Below are 20,761 nucleotides of genomic sequence, written 5' to 3' on the forward strand. Positions count from 1 at the left end.
TTATTACCATGATAGAAGGGTAATTTTGGAGTAACTATCAGGAATCGGCAAAAGTTTGCTCTACGCAAAAACAGGAAATCAAGATGATTTTCCAAGCAATGAAGCCAATACTGAGTACGCCCCTTTTCAATAAAAGGAACATAATTTATCTTCCCTCAATGTATATAATGTATACTGTGGTATGCTCAGTGTTTGTTCAATATAACCCGCGAAATATTTTCCCAAACGCTTCAGAGCAAACTCATGAAACCCAAAATAAACTTAATGTATCTAATATTCTAATTACAGATCCAATCTTTGATCCTTAGCCTTTGATTTGAATCAATGAGTGGTTTACGTTATTATCTTCTCTAAGAAATAACCATGGACTTATGGGCAGATCTTTCACCTACACAGAGTCATCCGCGAAGTGCGGCAATTTCACTTAAGATAAATAATTATTGTAGCTCATATAACTTTAATTTTCTTATGAGAAAATTTATTACCTTGACTTAGAATGCACGAAAGTCGTCATTTTTTTGGCCATCAGATGTAAGCGTTACAAGGAAGAAGTGCTGAATTATTCAATTATGATAAAATGGAAATTGAGGGCGCTTAAAGAGAAATGCATCACTGGCTAAAGGTAAATAGCCGTTTAACTCAAGGCATTCTAATCAATTATCATCCGTGCAAAAAAAGTTTGTGTGCAATAATCAGCTATTTTTTTCGATGATTGAGCTTAGAGCTTTGATTTTTATCGGCCAAAAAATTAAAAACGCAGAGAATGCTAAGAATTTCATATTAATGTAGTGAGGAGGAATGATAATTTCCTCATTAACAAAAAATAATTCTCTGCATCAATATCGAGTAAAATCGTGATTTCCCGGGCAAATGGATGCCCCCTACTACTTGGTATGCATATGTATAATAACGTGCAGATGAAAAGAGAACATGCTTGCGCTTATATAAAATATGCTAAAAAGAAATTAAATCCTCAACCATAACTCGTATTTATTATTTTTGTTCGCCAAAATTTTAAATATTTTTTTAGTTATAAATATCTCATTTACGCGACCGCACCTATTTAGGAGACTTTGGATGCATGGGGAAGTGCCTTTAGGGCATATTATTATAATCATAAATGTATTTAATATAAGAGAAATGCGATATTGAGTATCTTTCCAATTGATTAACTCAGTATTTTCATTACGAAATTATCCTTCCTGTGGGCTATGAGGCATTGCATCCATGTTGAGTGTGTAAAGCTACCTCAAAAGTATATTTCATCCAATCAATCAATATTTGACCTGCCCTGGGAAAAACTGCAATGCTTAATTCCACCGAAATTTTGCGTATTATATAGCGTTGTGGGGGATATTCGATGATGATGTTGATGTGACAGCTTCGTCCAAATTAATGATGATATATTGACCCTCCAAAATATCACACGATTGGGAAAATAATGCATTATTTCTATGGTTGAATAATCATCTTTAGGCAAAGCGCACTTTTTCTTCACGCTGCTGAATTAACCCGGGTCATGCGATAACGTCACACTGCGCATGCGCTGTTCAGTCGATTTGTGGCTGGTCCGCTGGTCTTCCTGCGAGGAACTGAAGGAAGCATAGCGGTGTGGTGAACCGATAATGATAAGTGGAATTGATAGTGAATACTCCTAGGATTTGAATTGTTTATATTGTAATCAAGGATCACTCTGCGATAAAGGATAATTAGTCATGGCATCAGATGATCCAGAGGAAGAGCAGTATGCCGGTAAGTAATCACACCAATCTTAGGAAATTGTTTCACCGTAACATCGTAGACGTTGACCGCTTGAGCGGGACTACAAATAGTGTTACTTTATGTTGTTTCTACCTTTAAAGTTTCGTATATGGTCAGTTATTGATTAAATATTGCTGTTGAGTTGATTCATGATATGATGGTAGACAAGCAGGGCAAAATTTCCCGGAAAATTTCTCTGATTTGGTTCATCTTAGCAAAAAAATGAAAGTGGCGTGGTGGATGGGGAACGGTGTCATTATTTTCTGACAGCGCGGGCTTGCATTCTACAGAATGGGCCGACCCCTTGACAAAATGGATGCCATCAAACGATGGGATTGACCCTATCTACAAAAAAATTAGTTTTAATTAGGATGTTTTGTCATTAATTAATGGTATTTAAATATAAACGTGGAAATAGTCAGCATAAAGTTTTGTGGATTTTGGATTTTCGAAATGTTTGCGAAATTGCAATTTCGGTGCACAACTAATTTAAAGCGTTCATGAAATAATAACAATTTATTTTGTTTTACTCAATTATCGTCGATTAGACCTCAAGTGTTTGTGTTTACGTCAATAATTTCACCAAAATTATTAATATAACCTTTGTTTATGTTACTGGGTAATAAGTTCTATCGGGGAGTTACTCTTGTCGTAATTCATAGATTCCATTGAAATGTTCTTCATCCCTTCGGAATGCGTTTAATTTAGTTCTGTACTTTTTGTAGGGGAAGAAGACGAGGATGAACAAGAAGATAATGAAGAGGAGGTAGCGTCTTCTATTCTTCAGCAATCCTCACTAGGTGCTCCAGAAGAAGAAGATAATTCACCAGAATCGGAAGAAGGCCCACCGGTATTTTTAGTTATTCTTCACCTTTGACGTGAAAGTTAACGTATTTTAGGGAGTGTTTTTGTTATGTGGTGAAGAAATGTTGATGCATGCTTTTATCCATATTCTCGCAGCAGGAAGAAGATGATGAATACGAGCCAGAAGATGGTCGAAAAAAGAAGAAGGGAAAGAAAAGAAAAGCCAAAAGTGAAGACAAGAAGGGAAAAAAGAAAAAGAAGAAAAAGAAAGCTGATAGTGAGGAGGTGAGGTGTTGTTAGTCGAGAGGCCGGTAAAATACCAGTGTTTGTGTATTGTCAGCTGAAGTTTAGCACTCAAATCTTACTTTGTATTGTAGGAGAGCGATTTTGGGTTTGAAGAAGATCAGGCTGGCAATATCTCTTCAGTTACCGGTGGGGCAGGGAATTCCAGCAACTCGGTCGGTGGCAATGACTCAGATTTCGGTAGTAGCAAGAAAGGACGTAAATCTAGGAGTACACCGAAGCACCAACCGCCACCACCACCACCTGCACAGGATGCTAACGCAGGTATGAATGCAGATACGTCTCAGTTGCTCTTTCATGAAATGAGAGGCCTGAGGTTTCATGTATCTGTGTGCTCATCAGTGGTTTCCAAACTGCCCTCTCTCATTTGAATTTATTTATCATGACTTGTAAAGTGATTAGTGGCTTTTCATAGTTGGTTTCTAATTGTGCTGTATACTCATCTTAGTGACCGTGGAAGTTATTATTGCTTGGATAGCATTTGGTTTCTTATGCAGTTCTATTGCCTAATTTAACGTCTCTGCATTCCTCACTAAAATCTGACTTTACCTTTAAATATTTCAATTGTCCTGAGACCAAAGGGCAACTTATCTTTAGAATTCTCTCCAGGAAAAGTAATTAGTTAATTTTTTTATTAGTTTTAATAAATTTCTTTAGCTGAAAAGTTAGTTGATTTAAATGCATGCCAGGCAATATACAATGCGCAATAGTGAAGTCAGAAAAGCATTTCAAGGAAATGATAATGTAGGTATTCGTGTTAATTCTTATTTTTCAGGAATGCCTACCATTGAAGAAGTTTGTACAACATTTGGTCTTCAGGATGTTGAAATAGAGTATTCTGAATCAGATTTTCAGAATTTGACTACTTACAAACTCTTCCAGCAACATGTGCGACCTCTACTTTCAAAAGAGAATCCAAAGGTATGTTCAGTGTTGTGTGTTCATGATATTAAAAAAAATACTTTTAGCTTTAATTTAGGGCCAGCAAAGCATGCGCAACCAAAAAAGTGTAACAATGGCTCTCAATTTCTGTCCTGATTGGTGTGAACCTCTTTCTTATTGATTCACAGTTATCAAACTTAATGATTGTAGCTTTAGCTTGGGCCTATGTTATTTTATTGTTTTGCTTCTAGAGGGAAATGTTAGGGATTAGACTATTAGTAGAAGTATTTTTTGCTTACACTTGACCAGTACAGACCTAGACCTTGAGATTGTCAAGTGAAAGTTTACTAAGTTAGATGATCATTTCTCTCTTGGAATTATTTATGTATGATTCTTTGTAGAACTCAAGAGTTGGATTGCCAGGAAGACTATTGCTTTGCATTCATTATGTTCTTTCTAACTGTTGAGGTGTTGATTTAAGAACAACTCCCTGTTAGCCAGTTGAATTGGTAGTATTTCTCAGCATGCTATTTTATTCATTTACATGTTCCAAGCAGTGAATGTACTCTGTTTCTGGTAATGTTATGGGTTCTGTTTTTCTGGCAAAAATTAATGAAATCTTTCCCTTGAATTTTATTCAAATTCATCAGATTTCATATGGGAAACAATTTATTTTTGTTCATATTTTTTTTATTCCACGTATTTAAAAAAATATGTGAATACTCTAGCCTGCTCATTGACTTTTGATTCCTGCATATCTAATCAAGTTCGCTGGATCGGTGCTACAGAGTAGGAAAAATTGTTTTCGAGAGTGAGGGAATCTCTGGGTTGTGCTTTTGGGTTAGAGGCATTAAAAGCTGCTAGTGACAGCACTTAGTCACAATTTTGCTCTTATGCTGTTGACTTTATGGCTAGTTATCCAGAATGCTGAAGCATAAGTTGGTGTAGAATATAGCAAAGAGAATGAAGTAAAGGATTTCTGATGATTGATTTGACATTGATCGGCATTTCTAGTTTAAACAGCGTTTTCCTCTAAACCTTCATGTTTGGCTATGGACAATTGACGGATGAGTCAAAATGTATGTCACTACTTGCATTGAATGTGGAGAAATTTTGTGAAATAGAAGAGTACAAGGGGTATTCAAGTTTGGAAATATCCTTTACAGGATGCAGTGCTCTGTGGTGTTTTAGGCTAAGGCTTTTGTAATTTGTTAAATTCCTCTTTAGCCAGTATAATAGAAATGAAAACTACAGTTTTAAATATTTAATGAGGAACAGTATCCATGCCATTATTTGTTATGCTCTGATGTTGAAAATTGAATGAATCGGTGCTAGTTTAGAAATTATTTAGGATATTTGAGTGCTAAGATTGCCCCTTTGCAGAATTTTGGTATTCATTATTATTTTGTTAGATGAGATTAACATTATAAATTTATATTCTTAAAATTTTATTTAATATTAACGACAAATGCTGTTATTTTTTGTATTGTTATAAGTGTAAAAAATGTGTAGTACTATGAATATGGAATGATCTCATATAGTTTCAGAATTACAGTACAGTTATTTTCTATTGTGATACTTGGAAAAGCCTAAGCAGATAACTAAGAGAGACGTTATCCACTCATGATCATTATCTGAGCACAGTATTGTGTAAGGTTTTGTAATACATTCTTTGGATTAAATTTCTCACTCCCTTGAAATGTTCATCACTTTTAGGTGGAGTAGGGTTGTTAGAGGAGGTTGTTGTGACAGTTATGTGGTATTTGGGGGACTGGCTTATGTGAGAAGTGGTGATAAGAGATAGGTGGGTGACCTAATGAAGTTAATCCATTGATAGGTAATTGACGCTCTTATCTATCATTTTAATGCTTGCATTGGTACAAACAACATCTAAACCATCATTGGATTACATGAGTAGGGAGTACAGGTGGTCCCCGACTTTCGCACACAATGCGTTCCTGAAAACGTGTACGAAAGTCGAATGTACGAAAGTCGAACCATTGAGTTCCATAGTAATTAGGGGTTACGTTCCAAAAGATCGAAATATGCATTCCAAAACCTTATTTTCTGCACAGATTTTATTTTTATTAATTAATGTTTAATGATAAATTATTAACATTCCTCACATTATATAATGTTTTTCGAAAATACAAGGAAAATATAAATGTAAGTTTTAAAAAACATGAATTCCTTTGCAGGTACCAAGTGAAACTTCCTCTCTGTGTTTAAGTTGACATTCCACGTATAATATCCATTTTAAATAAAATATCAAGAAGCATTTAAAAAATGCAATTGTTGAACCCTCACTCTCGATACATTTAAATTTTTACATCTCGTTTTCCTCAGCAGGTGACATCTTGTCGCAGCATAACTCAGGATCGCGTTTATTTCACATGATATTCAAAAAAGACAAAAGACTTAAGGAATATGGAAGAGATTCCGTGTAATGTTGTTGCTGAAGGTTTAAATCATGACTAATACATATTCTCCATGAAATTTACCTTGATTTAAGTTAACTCTGCCCTCACTCGTATACGTTCGCATTGCCTGCATGTGCTGCGATATGAAACAGTTGAATGTTGGAATTCACATTAAACGTGGCGGGAATTTGAAAAAAATACAGACAAATGTTCGAAAGTGTGAATTTAGCGTACGAAAGTCGAGTGAAAGGTGTCAATTTGGAATGCACAAAAGTGTGAATTGTAAGAAAGTCAAGTATACTAAAGTTGAGGACCGCCTGTATACTCATTCCTGTTGTAATTGGAGATAGTTAAGAGTGCCTATGAAGAGTAGCTAGTCTAAGCAGGAGCTACTTTTTAATGCTAGCTATCAGTTGCGAGTATTGATTGCATTTTCTGTGGGAATAAGCTACTTTCTCTTAGTGTAACCTTAATTTGGGCCCATCCGTGGGCCCAAATAGTTGCATGAATCCATGCTCATTAGTGGGTAATTACTCTCCCTTAAGTGTGAGCATTTACGAGTATTTTTTGGTAGGGAGATGAACATATTGCTCATTTAGCTCCACTGTAACTGATATTCTTATTGGTGGAAAATCTAAGTGTTCAAAACTGTACTTGTCAAAATTAGAACCCATTATTATGTAAATAAAATATGCAATTAATATTAAATTATTAGTAATACCTACTTAATAATATTAAGTAATAACTACGTAATTAAGCAGAAAGTCATCAAAACATGCAAAAGTATTTTAAAGAGTCTAGGATCACATGTGCTGACAATCAAGGTTCTACAGTAATGAATTCATTATCCTATAATTTTTTATTGTAACAATAGGATAGTCACTATGAACCATAACTTGTGTCCTCATGACAAATGATTTTGACATTAAAAAACTATGAGTCTATAAGTAATATTTAGTTATAATTTTGAATTTTTGATGTCAACAAGCACAATTTTAAAGTAACAAACTAACAAGGGCTGCCTTATTGCATTTCACTAACAGTGGATTCTCCAGTAAACTATGGAGGTGTAATAAAGGGTATTGTTAAATTGTTAAAATTATGTACTGTAGGACTGTGAGTTTAAAATGTTAAGCAGATTAAATAAGTATTTATGTACTATCATTTGCAAAAGTCTTGCAACAAATCGAGCGGCGCCACTTTCGCTCCATCCTCGATTTCTGGCCACCATTAAATTTGAATGATCACTATCTGGGGATGAATCTTCATGGTAGCTCGGGAACGACTCACGAACGGGTCATCGTGACACGGGAGTGAGACGTAGGGCGTAGTCCAGTACAAGCTCCCAGTGCTCCGAAGCACTGGAAGCGAGTCTTTTCGTGGTCCAGTAGAAGCTACAAAAGCTCCCGTGGCGCTCTCGTACGTCACGCATGACGTCACTATATTCGCTTCTCTCTCGCTACAAACGCTCCCAAGAAATGGCTGGAGCGAACCGGTTTTCAGCGCGAATTTGAACGGGAAGGAAGGCTAAAGAAAATGGTGTTCATAACAATTGTGGACCTGGCCGGCAATAATATGACCATTTGGAGTTGATGGAAGAAGTCGCTAAGATAGCCTGGATAGTAAATGCTAAAACCAAATGGTTAAAGAACTATTCGGGGGATATTACGGTGAGGCAAATGGCTGTAACTCAATGGTTTCACAATTCAGAGTCGCCACGGGCCAGATCGGGGAAGAAATTGAGCGGCAAGACCAAGATATCTTATAAAATTTGTTGTGATAATTAATTATATATAATATTATTTAATTATTAGTGGTTTAAGCTTGAGCTAGCGAGAAGGGGAGATAGAAAATGGCTATTCGAAATTAATAAGACATGTAGTGAGTGAACTTTCCGGTCGAAGCATTCCGTCCGTTACATAAGAATTATGTTAATTTTGTAAGTTATATTGATTTATTTGTTATTTAGATTAATTATTAGTTATTTGAACTTGATATTGCGTGAAATTGAGATAGAATATGACTTCTTAGGTTAGGGTACGTGAACTTCTAGTTAAAGCATTCCGTTTGTTGCTTTTTGGCGGCCAACCTAGGTTTTCTTCAAGCTTTCCCCATGAAGATTGTATTCTCTGTTAAATGATGATATCTTCCTCTAATCTTCAACTGAAGTTTAATCAATTATTGATGTTCGGTTGTATTTTACTTATGTAATTTTCTTAAGGTCAGGTTGATACGCATTGCATTTATGCTTAAGGCTCGTTGTTGACGAGATTGGTTCAAGTGTAGGACTGCTTTTGAGACTGTCATACAATGTCATGAGTGCAATTGATAAATCGCATAAAGGACACTCCACTTAAGGCCTTTTTACACCTACATAAATCCGCACAAGTCTAAATGTATGAACGCGAGAAAGAACACGAAATGTACCGTACGGTTGCGTTGTGTCACGTTAAGTGGTTACACGTGTAACCACTCAACTTGTGCAAATGCATGATCGGCAAATTTAACCTATTTTAGCTAGGTTCAAACATTCGTACATGTTCCGTTTCGGTCCACAAAAATAATTCACGCAAACAGGCATTAACTTGTACGTGTATCGTTTAAACGCAGGCTTTTAGGTGAGTTAAGTTAATTAGGCTTATTTTTGGTTTCATTGAAATTTCTATAGTAAGGTATTTAATCGGTCTTATCTTCTTTTATATGTATCATATGATCTGCTCTTTATAGTTTAAGTTTATCACCTTGTTGTTAGAGGATTTGCAAACCAGTGGGTAAAATCTTCAGGACAAGCATCGGTCTGCTGTGGTGCCCGATCATGGTATCCAATGAAGATCTAATATTAAATAGGTTTCTTGTGGTGTACCCCATGGTCATATTCTTTTTGTCATTTATATTACTGACCTCTCTAACACGCTAAGTAAAGTACAAGGGGCTATAACAATCCCTAATTCAGACGATCTAATATCCGAGCAGACGATACTAGTAAAACAAACGACTAACAAATGCTACAATCGCTCCAGCCGTGATCCAGTAGGGTAGCACTGGGAGCGATAGGAGCGAAAGTGGACCACGAATCTGTAGCGTCTGAAGCGGGAGCACTCGGGAGCATTGGGAGCGTGTACTGGATTACGCCCGTAGGAAATCATTACGATGCTCAGTTGAGTAAATGAGCGTAGATGTCGTTGCGTCATCGCGGCGTTTGATATTATTTTTACACTCTTAGTTGACTGGAGTAGATAATTGAAAATATTTACCCGTTGAAAGAGTGAGTACCTAGTGGGTGTCATCCAAGAACCTTGGGTGTCATCTAAGAGTGGGTAATAATGATGAGTAGTTACGGACCTGTAAAGGAAACCTTATAGCACCGGGAATCACATTCACCAGTGATTCTGATTCGAGTTACTTCAAGGGAAATGCAATGATTTGTCCTATCGCGCTAACAACGCAGGATTCCCGTCGCACAATCATTTAAATTAGAAATTTTGTAAAACATGCTAAAATTCAACATTTGGTACCATCTTAACATACATTAAAAAAATAAAATAAAATACAGCTGTGAGGAGGGTAAAAAAATTCGAACATTAAAGAGGCTTGAACGCAGGACCTTCCTATCCACAACCCAGTGTTTATCCACTGAGCTAAACGAGTCGATTGGGTGTTTGAATTCTTCAAGCGGGTAATTAGGAGGGTGGGAACATTGTTGTGTCACGTGTTGTCGAGCATTGTGTCCATAAGTGTTTAAAATATCTAAATGTAATAAGTTAGTCGGAAATGAAAATGTTAAGTATTTGTTGTTGTTGTAACACTAAGCTGCTTTCATGAGCTTCTCAATTGAACGAATTTTGATCAAAATAATCATTTTCTCGGTATCTTAGTATTTTAATTGTTTATATGATTATAAATTGAGCACAGAGGCTTTCGCATACTTTATGCTTCGGCTGGTTAGTGTATACAATAGGAATATTATGATGTTGTCGCCTGCGACTTCGGTATGGTATCGTCCTTTTAAGTTATCATTATTTGTTATTACGTTTCTAACTCGGTATTTGTATTTCTAATGAAGCAAGCATATGCATTCATTTCAAGCAGAAATTCTGTAAGGATTTGCTTACGCCCTTCTTACTCAACTTCAAAGGTTTTATGAAATGAGCTGCAGTTCCACTGATTTCAATCTTACCCTAAACATAAAACGTATTGCCAACAAACACATTTCCTAATACCATGTAACCAACTTAATGTAAGTAGAGAAGTTAATTAATGATGCTGAGTAAGTATCCTACAATATCCCGAATTGATCATAGTATATGAAAATGATTGCAGCTATAAATATGATAACTTAATCATCAATCACATCGCAGCGTAGAGTTATTATACGCATTCACACAAATTTCGCAGTGGAACATATTATCAAACAATACCTGTTGAGATCCGAAAATCATTAAAAATGGGACTTTTACCTGGAATTAAGTTTTCCTGGTCATACTTTGAATACGTGGAAAGGAATACATCTTTACCGATTGACGGACGTCGGACAACTCTGTTATTATTTACGCAACGATTAATGCCGATCAGCTTAACTAATTTCATATTTTACGTGTTTGCTCAGATATTTATATGAAGAAGCACATGGAATATCAAAGCTGCCTCGTATCTTATGTCGTAAATATTGTATTAAAAACACCAACCCGAGTCGATAGATGTAAACAAAACTGTCATGTTGACAGTGAACGACTCGTGATTTCCTGCTCTCTTAAAAGAACTAAGAACACTCAAAAAGAGCCAAGCTACAAACTTTTTAAAATCTCTCCGAGGAATTACCCTCGATCTTTACTCCTGCATTAAATGCTACAATGTGTTTGGGGGAACATAATGAACATTAATTTCACTTAAATGGAAACGATCAAATCCCGAGACTGAAAAGGATGAAAAAATATCTCACCCACCTAATGATCCGTTCTCCAAATATTGAACCATGAAGACTCTTTGTTGGTTTGCTGAATATACCCGAAAACCATAGTTTCCGAGAACAATCTTTGTGGAGTGAAAGTGGCGCCGCTCGATTTTTTGCAAGACTTTTGCAAATGATAGTACATAATGATTAAAATTAGTTAGCCTGTAAATCTTTAAGTGAAATTGTGGAAACATGAACTCACATTAGGGTGAGAATGTGCTCCATGTTTGGAAATAGTCTTAAAAACCAGTTCTCTTTCTTAAGACAAATTGCCAAAAGGCAAAAGATAAATATTGTTTCAAATTATTTTTTCCAGTACTTCTGTTTTAGTTATGAAAACTATGCTACTCTGGCGGAAAAAGCTAGTCATGCAACTTTAAATTTTCATTTGGTCTAAGATTACATTTATTCTGTGGTGCTATTCTTGCCTAAATTTCTACAGACTTCCATCTCTCCTTATTTTATATCCTACTTAGTTTCTTTCACACCTTGAAATTCACACAATTTAATTGTTTTACTTCCTTTTTGTACATTGTGTACGTGGTACATCTTAGTAGATGTTACATGCTTCATCAGTACCTTAGGTTAGCATCAAATCATTTGCTTTTGAGAGCTGTCAAGTAATTCGAGTTTTGAAATATTTGTGTGTTCAGCTGTTTGATTTTACCTTTGTCTTTTAGATAAAACTCACTAGTCAGCTGTGGCCCTGATAGGATGAGAACATTATCCACCTTATGCATTGAATATCATGTATGCTAAAAGAGAAGGAATAAAATTTTCAAATGTGTCACGAATTTTCTGTCAAAAAGTATGAAAATAGCAATATCTGTCTTTAATTTGTAGCATAAATTGTTCTAGTAAATTTTTACATGTATTTAAAAATGCTATAGTTTTGTGTTAATAGTGTCAAAAAGAAAGGATGTCATATGAAAAAACTTATTTTTAGTTCATTGTTATCCAAATGTGTCCCTTTGAAGTCTTCCTGTATTTCTCTGCTGTCTCACAATTTAATTGATGTCCTTTTATGAAACACTGGTCCTCATTATCTCATCAAGGACATATATTGTCCCAAAAATGGTGAACCGTTACAAGTGGCACTCGGTAGTAAACTGTGGAACACACATTTTAAAGTTTTGGGGATATCAAATGGTACCCTGCTGGCTAAAGTTCCATAAGTGACTCTCCACTCTTAACGGAATTTGGTTTGAGGTCCTTTGGATAAAATATCATTCAGTATGATATAATTTGGTCACTGTTCTTAGTTTGCAAGTACAATTTTACGTGTGTTTCTGCTGCTGCTCTGGGTGTCATAGTTCCATAGGATGGTAGGACAAATCCAGTAGGTGGAGCATCACCTTGTACATACTACTTCTTTATACCTGAGCAAGATCTTAGTTTTTAAAACCTTAGTGCCAAGAGCCAGCAATTCAACTTCGTCCTCTTTGAGAAATGCCAGAGGCTGATGTAGGGGCTCATACATTTATTTTGTTTTATGGGTAACTTAGAAATTTGAGAAGCTGTACCCATGCCATCAAAATATTATACCCAAATAGAATAAAATCTGGTAATTCTCTGGTTTTAAGTTAGTTTCACAACAAAAATCATGTGTATCAAAATCCTCCCTTTTACTAACTAGTACATTAGTGCTAGTTGCAGTTCTTATAAGGAAAAACCTGAATATTTTGTCAGCAAATACTTACAGTGCAACCTCGATATAACGACACCCCACGGTGCACTAATAAACACTCGCTATAGCGAATTGTCGCTTTACCGGAGGTGGAGCAAATAATAGCCAATATACCTGTTGCGAACAGATATACAGGAACAGGAGTGGTGCGGCGACAGATAAACATCTATCCGATAAACGTAAGCATAAATCCAGGCGAAAGGTGATGTTTTTTTGCATCACTAAATTTCCTTACTCAAATAACGACTTAACTACTCAAACAATTTATAAGCGCCGCACTGAATAAAAATCATGCAAAGCATTGTTTCATCAATCATTATATTTATCGAACGACAGTTTACCACATAAATTTGAAACTGAGCACTCCATTAACTTCATTTCTAACAGATCGCTAGCAATTACAGAGGTTAAGGAGTCTTGATGAAAGTCTTCCGGCAGTGAAACCCTCGCTATGGCGAGAGCCAACACCAAAAGGGTCTCGTAAAAACAAATTTATTAACACGCTTATTATAGGGTCAATTGACGGTTCATCGGCTATCTCTCGTAATAGCGGGGGTGTCGCTATATCCCCTACTCGCTTTAACGAGGTTCCACTGTATTTTTATGATGATAACTGTAATGGTTTTAATCTGCTGAGTCTTTACTTTCAGTAACAAGTTCCTCTGGGCAAAAACTTAAATAAAGGAGAATTTGAACTTCTAATAAGCTTTCCTATTGCGTAAACACTTAGTTTTGGGCAATGTGTTATTGGTAACCCATAGGTAATTATAAAGAAGACTCACTAGGAGACATTATGTACCTTGCTCTGCCTTTTTCAATTTTTCAATATTTTATGGCATTCGGAATGGCAAATGCACATCTGAGCTTGTAGTGGTTCCATTGAATGGGCTTAAGTTTGCCTGTAATTAATTAATTTGCATGCGGTACTTTTAACAAGCCCTATATAACTCCAAGATAACGCACCTTGAAGCAGATAGGGCAATTGGTGAAGTGGTAGCGTCGTCCGCTCCCCTGGGGGGCCAGGGTTTAGGGCTTCGTCAAGGCAGTATATTTTTTAGTTATTTTTTTGATCAAACAGTGACAAGTATTTCATTTATTTCAATCGCAGCAAGCATACGCATAAGAGAAGTTTTTTATTATCATAATGGCGTTTAGGTATTTAAGCGGTGTTGTTTCTAATGCAGAGGTATGACGACTACACTAGCAAGGGTTGGTGTGTGCTAGAATGTCAATTTTTTGTATCATCAAAGTGTTTAGAATCATTCGTTGAAACCACTTCTCTAAATCTATGATCTTGCAGCCACAGACGCATGGTTCTCGGAAACCAGGTATGATACGGAGCAGTGATGAAATTAAATGATATTCAAGTGAAAGTTTGGATTTTTCATGTTTTCCGATAATTCGTGCTGCCTCTCCCCATCATTAGCCCGGGGGATCGGATTATGCTGTATGTAACAAAAGAAGCATTCCGAAATATTATTTCAATTAACAAATGGGATGAAATAAAAGTCGATTACTTAAAATAAACAATTATGCCAAATGTGTTTTGTGCTCGCCGCTTTCCAAAATCTTCCATTGCCCTTCCAGCATGATAACAAGAACCACCTACAAATGTCATTTCTTCAAAAAAAAAGCCACTGTTATTGCTCCCTGTTAATCTTTTGGTATGTTTTTGAGGAGGGTAGCAAGTTAGGTCTTCATATCTCCGCGTTTGAAATGACACTGCTTAAATACCTAAACGCCATTATGATGATAAAAAATTTATCTTGTGCATATGCTTGCTGCGATTAAAATTAATAAAAATATTTGTCGCTGTATGATCAAATTAAAAATACAAAATTTTCTGCCACGACGAAGCTCTGAATTCAATGAAACCACTACCAGTTCAGATATGTGTTTGCCATTCCGAATGCCATAAAAAATACGGCATGGAAAAAGGGGGAGCAAAGTATGTGGTCTCTCCTTATCAGTTTATATTCACTTGTTGATTTATGTATTAGACTGCTCATTCACTCCATGTGAATGTGTTTTGGAGTCTTCATTATTTTATCCATATTCTACTGTACTTAACTGTAATACAGTTTTATTTTTCTGTCCTATGTCTAGTGATTGTGATATTTTTTTTAACAAATCAATACATATTTGTGTTGTGGAAGGGTAATAACTATGTGTAATAGTAATAATTGGTCATTTTATTGGTGTTTATGTTCAGCAAAAAGGCGTTCTGGTGAAAGTGAATGGTAATGTAAGGCAGCAGTAATAAAATCTTACTGATGTTTCACATTAATACCTTGTTCTGGCTAATTATGTAAGAGAAATCCAAGATGAGCAATCTGTGTTTCATGTTTAGTGTTTTTTTATGAATTGTGTAACTGTGTATGCTTACACCAGTTTAACTTGCCTTTTAAAATATTGTTGGGGAATGTATCAAGAATTACCTGTAATTTAATGTTGGAAACAGAACTTTTCCTCATGGTTTTGGAACCATCATTTAAACGGTTCCATGTAATATTTGTTATTATCTGAAGTATGATGGATGCCATGATATCCAAAATGCCACAAATCCACTTACAAGGAATCTAGGAGCAACAGATTTGTTATATTTGTAATAGGGGCTGCTGTAGCTATTTTGATTTTTGTTCTACGAATGGATTTTACGTAGTTACCAATCAATTCTTTGGGAAAGTTTTATTGATGGTTTTGGTAGCTTTAAAAATGTTCTGCGTTAGTGGCTTGTTTCATAACTTATCTGAATGTAATTATCAGCTGCAATTACATTCATGTGTTAAAAATATACTTCAAATTGATGGCTAATTTCCAATGAGGCACGTGGAGTGAGACTTTGATGGCTTAGTTTTGAAAACATTAATGTATTTTTACCATTTGCCTTTTCCAGCGTTTTTCTTTTCTTATATTGAAATTTTACATTTTTGCTATTTTTTCACCTTTCTTGTTGTCACTTCTTGTTTTAAGGTGCCCATGTCCAAGCTTATGATGTTGGTTGCGGCGAAGTGGCGTGAATTTTCCAACATCAACCCAAACACACAGCCAGAGATAGCCACAGTGTCAGAGCCAGTGACTCCTGTGTCCGAGTACACTCCCAAGTCGAGCCGGTCTCGTTCCGTCAAAGAGAAAGAGGAGCCGCCACCGAGTCCCGATGCCGGTGGGGATTCTCCTCCTGCGTCAGTCAGTGGCCTATCAGGTGGGGCTGCGATGACCCCTGGGGGCAGTGGCGCAGGTAGTGGGAACGAGGGAGGGGATGGCAATGAAGGGGGGAGTGGCAGTGGCACCCCTGGTGGTGCAGGTGATGATGATGACGATGATAAATCCAAGAAGAAGAGAGGGCGTAAGAAGACGAGCAAGAAAGCCAAAGTTCCGACCCTGAAGATCAAGCTTGGAAAGAGAAAGAGGGGCAGTTCAGTAAGTGTTCCCTACACTTTGTACCCCTGAGCCCTTAGACAATTGCTTGCCTTTTGCTTTCCTCTTGGAAACCTGAGGAAGTGCAAAAGATGCTGTGTGTCCTTTGATCACAGTCAGGGTGTGCCTTTTTCTCAGTGAAAAGAGGGATTCTCCTTGCTCTTTATCTAAATTCCAAGGGCGTGTTAGTGGGTCTCAAATGCTCAGAATTTACTTGATGAGCATCTTGATGAAATATGTTGATAAAGTTTTGCTGTAATTAATGAAAGTGATTAGTAGAGAGTGATATTTCACCTCTCAGGGATCCCTGAGATTGCTTCTTGTTTTAAATTTAATGATTAAGTGCGAGATACCTTTTATTTTCCAAATCTACTTGGAAAGGAATATCATTGGGTTTTGACATGCATTAATTTTTGGTTTAACAGTATTGTTTATTTATGACGTTTCAATTTGCTATGAACATTTTATACGTGATATGGCAAGTACGTAATTTATAGCTTGGAGAACTTGCTTTTTTTACTGTTTATTCATGAATTACCAGCCTTTAGAGGACCTGGAGCTGTTTTAATGTCTGTCATCATCGGGCATTCAAAATCCCTGCATCAAAGCATATTGGGTTTGGCTTGTTTCAATTTTCTCATGAACCTGTACCTTTCTTTGGTGTTTTTGAACTAATTTTATAAAAAATGCCATTATTTACAGATAGAGTTAAGAAAGGAAATGGTTCCTATTTCTTCCCAGGAGGAGGAGCGTAGTGGTAGTGAGAGGGATTCCGATATGGAATTTGAGCAAATGCTTCAGGATGCTGAAGAGGCCTCAAAGACCACTGAAGAACCTGATACTGTGGCCGCTCCTCCTGTCCCTCCCCCTCGCAGAAAGGCTAAGACAAAAATAGGGAATAAGTCGAAGAAGAAGAAGAAAACCAAAACAACATCCAAGTTCCCCGGTGGTGAAGGAGAGGATGGTTATGAGGTATGCTTTTCTTCTACTTACCTCCAAATCGGCTCTCTTTTACTGCAGTGTGTAGCCTTCTTGTAAGTGTTCTAAATTGGAAGTAAAAACAAGTTTAATATTGGGAGTCAAAAATTAAGTTTCTCCTTACGACCAAATAAATTTGATAGTGCTATCCAGTTAACTCTCAATAATCTGGCTCCTAAGTATCTGGTTTATAAATTGTCCGGTCTCTTTTCCCTTCCCTGCTCATTAAATATTTAAGCATATTCTGCTGGCATTAATGATGAAAATCTAAAAAAATAGATGATGTATCTCTGTGAAATGTATCTTAATACAAATGTAAATGTGTGTGTCCTAAATATTTTCTGCATCAGGAAGTAATTGTTAATATTCCGGCCACATTCGTTATATTATCGAATATCAGTGGTTTTTTTTATTATTCGGGCTTTATATTCATTAGTAGCATGGATAATTGAGAGTTGACTGTATTTGCTTGTGATGTAAGGTATCCCCTCCTAACTTAATAGGTATTTGTTGTGAAATTTATCAATTTATAGGATTATAAATACTTATAGTCGCATTAATATTTGACCAAAAGAATGGTGGTCGATTCCAGTCTGTTTTAAACCACAAATACGACCATGCCATAGGTTTTGGTGGTTAGGTTCTCCCTCAGTTCAGGAAGATGGTGCTGCATAGGTGTCAAAACCTGGATTGTGTTCTTTAAATTTGTGGTTTGTACAAGTGTTATTGAAATAAATCCATTCTGGTGAATTAAAATTATTTAGTTCAAAGAGAAAAAGATGGTAGTGACAATGCATGCTACAGATTTTTATTTAGATTCATACATGTATGCACAATTGTTGATAAAATGTATTGCCAATTATTATTATTTCTTACTTTCATTGGTTGTTGTTGTATAATTTTCGTTTTTTCGTGGAATCTCAAAAGAATTAATTTTTGAATTTGGTTGGCCTTTGATTTATGCAATTGCCATAACATTTGTAAAGTAAATATTGGGCCATGCTTATTAATTTGCTTAACTACTCTCCTACTTACTGTAAAGTTGCCTGGTTTTTATCTGAGTATCACCTTTTATCATCTGTGTGGAATTATTTTGTAGCTCAGGTGATCAAGTTTGGAATGGTATTGCAGTGCTGGATCATTGTTTTATTTCGTAATGAAATTGATTGATTTATGTCGGAGATAGGTTATTTGTTGCATGCTTCCTGGAAAAGGCTTCTTTTCTTACACAATTTGATTATCATGCATGCTTTTCATTTGATTTTCTATTAGTTAAAATATCCCTAAAAATCAATGGTAACTCACACCAAATGCTAAACTACTCTGCCTTTTTTCACAATTATATCTTATTTTTTAATTATCTGTTGAAAAAATTCTTTCTTTCTCGTCCCTGAATAGTTTGAATGTAAAAAATCAGGGATTACATCATGTAATACATCAGCATATACATAGTGTTACAGGTGGACAGTGGCATGCTTGCTTATTTTGCTTTTCACTTGCTGGATGGTAGCTCAGGCATAATCACATCTATGCCTAATATTGCTGTGCATCATCTGCAGAATAACTTCAATGCTTCTAATGTCTCTGCTCAGCGTTTTTGGATCCAGCTTTACGATGGATCTTTCCAGGCTATTATTCACCTTGCCCCACAAAATTTTATTTCTTCCACTAAGTGGTTTGTTATATATCTTGTATGATGTTGGGCACGATATGGTGGAAGTTCTTAATATCATTAAAATAAGACATTGCAATATTTGAATAATAATAAGGTTTTTATTAGAGATGTGCGAATAGTATCCGGGAATACTCGAATACCTCGAATATTAGAAAGTATTCGATATTCGAGGTTTCGAATAGTTATGACAAAAGTACCGCCTCGAATACCTCGAATACTTTGAATTTCGCGTCATACACTGTCGCACGCACGTCGTTGGTAGTTGACTCGGAAAAATGTAGAGAACTGTAGTCATTTAGTGCTCGCAGCGCCGTTTTACGCAAGTTGACGAATTACCTCAAATTCATGGATTTTAGCGGTGAAAAGAGTTTGACGGGGGGAACCGAAAATGGTCGGGTGAAAAAATCCGAAAATCCCCGATTCCCCCCACCAGGAGAACCTCAGTGCCGTGGGATAGCAACCTTAGGGCATTTCCCACGATCCGCTATCCCCCTCCATTCAGCACTCGCCTCACCCACTCTGACGCTTTCCTCTTCTCCGAAATCAAACAAAAGGTCCCAGCTCGCGCAGGGATCGCATTACGAAGACCCCTGCTTCGAAAAAAATATCGAGTTACGAGAACAATAAAAACGTGTTTCACGCCCTCCTCCCTTTTCTCACCCACTGACCTTTTTCTGGCTACCTGCTTCGAAGTTCCCCATTTCTGGAGGTCGACTGCTGTGTGAGTACCGTGGGATACTTACATTAGCGCATTTCCCAAGATCCGGTATCCCTCTCCATTCAGCACTAGCCCCCCCCCCTCTGAAGCTTTCCTCTTCTTCGAAATAAAAAAAAAGGTCACAGCTCGCGCAGGGATCATATTATGAAGACTTTAGCTTCGAAAAAATACCAAGTTAAAAGAAACGTGTTTCGGGTCCTCCCTTTTCTCCCCCACTGACCTTTTATTTCCTACCTGCTTCGAAGTTCCCCATTTCTGTGGAGGTCAACCGCTGCGTGAGTCATCTATTAGCACAAAATGTGTCTAAGAATGACTTTCGTCAATTGATGTTACACCTTTATTGAATTGAAATATTAGTAATGTGCGCGTAATTGCAAAAAGAATAATACCAAACACGACGTATTTCTGTGTTTATTTAAGCATTTTACGCAAAGAAATAAATGTCAAAATACGACGGAGACTTAGCATTCTGGCGAAACTCGATATGAGCAGCAGAGCTTCTCGGAAGTTGATGCGGTATTTTTTTCCGAAAGCATATATCAAGTAACAATTAATGAGTGGTGCTATAAATCTTTATTTTTACAGTCCCAGACAAAGGGATATTTTCTCAGAATATTTGGTTTCTCCCTGATAGCAATTCCAATTCATCATCTTATCTCATGAGAACTCCCAAAGATGGACTGAAAATAATTGAAGAAAATCCGGAGGAAAAGCGCTTGTATTTTGCAAATTGCCTCAGATTGTCAGCTAGCACTTGGCAGCAGGAGTGAGGGTAAAGCGATGTTAGTTGAATTAATCATATGCCCAATTGTTTCCATAAAATTAAAATATTCATTAATCAGCTAAATTCCTGTTCGAATCATTTAAAGGAATTCAAAATTACTTCCCAAAATCTTGTGTTGCCTGCTGCATAGGCAACCAAGTCAAACATTCCAGCATTCATCATTTAGTATTCGAGGTATTCGAAATTCGAGGTATTCGAATATTCGAGCAATGATTTAATATTCGAATTCGATATTCGAATTCGAGAAATCTGCTATTCGACCCATCTCTAGTTTTTATATAGTAAAAAGAATACATGCCTAATTGTAATAACATATCATCTTAATTTTCTGTGCCACTTCAGTTGTTAGTCTTCAGATTTAAGTAGGTGGCTACCTTGGAG

At 36.5% G+C, this 20,761-nt stretch overlaps 1 protein-coding gene across 9 annotated transcripts in view; it reads left to right on the forward strand.

Annotated features, from left to right (window-relative positions):
* The first annotated feature begins 1,552 nt into the window (after positions 1-1,552).
* The window catches only part of LOC124159145 (chromodomain-helicase-DNA-binding protein Mi-2 homolog), a 60,624-nt gene continuing 41,415 nt past the window's right edge, over positions 1,553-20,761 (forward strand). For 4 of the 9 annotated variants that reach the window (XR_006864908.1, XM_046534731.1, XM_046534736.1 and 1 more), the window contains exons 1-7: positions 1,560-1,752; positions 2,487-2,611; positions 2,722-2,850; positions 2,943-3,132; positions 3,644-3,789; positions 15,782-16,228; positions 16,928-17,197. Coding sequence is in view for 8 of the 9 variants with exons in the window: in XM_046534731.1 (XP_046390687.1) it covers positions 1,716-1,752; positions 2,487-2,611; positions 2,722-2,850; positions 2,943-3,132; positions 3,644-3,789; positions 15,782-16,228; positions 16,928-17,197 (1,344 nt within the window). In the remaining variant the exon portion in view is untranslated. Of the gene's footprint in view, positions 1,753-2,486; positions 2,612-2,721; positions 2,851-2,942; positions 3,133-3,643; positions 3,790-15,781; positions 16,229-16,927; positions 17,198-20,761 lie in introns of all 9 variants that reach the window. The other 5 variants (XM_046534733.1, XM_046534734.1, XM_046534737.1 and 2 more) reach the window with 3 other exon arrangements.

This window comes from Ischnura elegans, chromosome 5, assembly GCF_921293095.1.
Source record: "Ischnura elegans chromosome 5, ioIscEleg1.1, whole genome shotgun sequence".
NCBI lineage: Eukaryota > Metazoa > Arthropoda > Insecta > Odonata > Coenagrionidae > Ischnura > Ischnura elegans.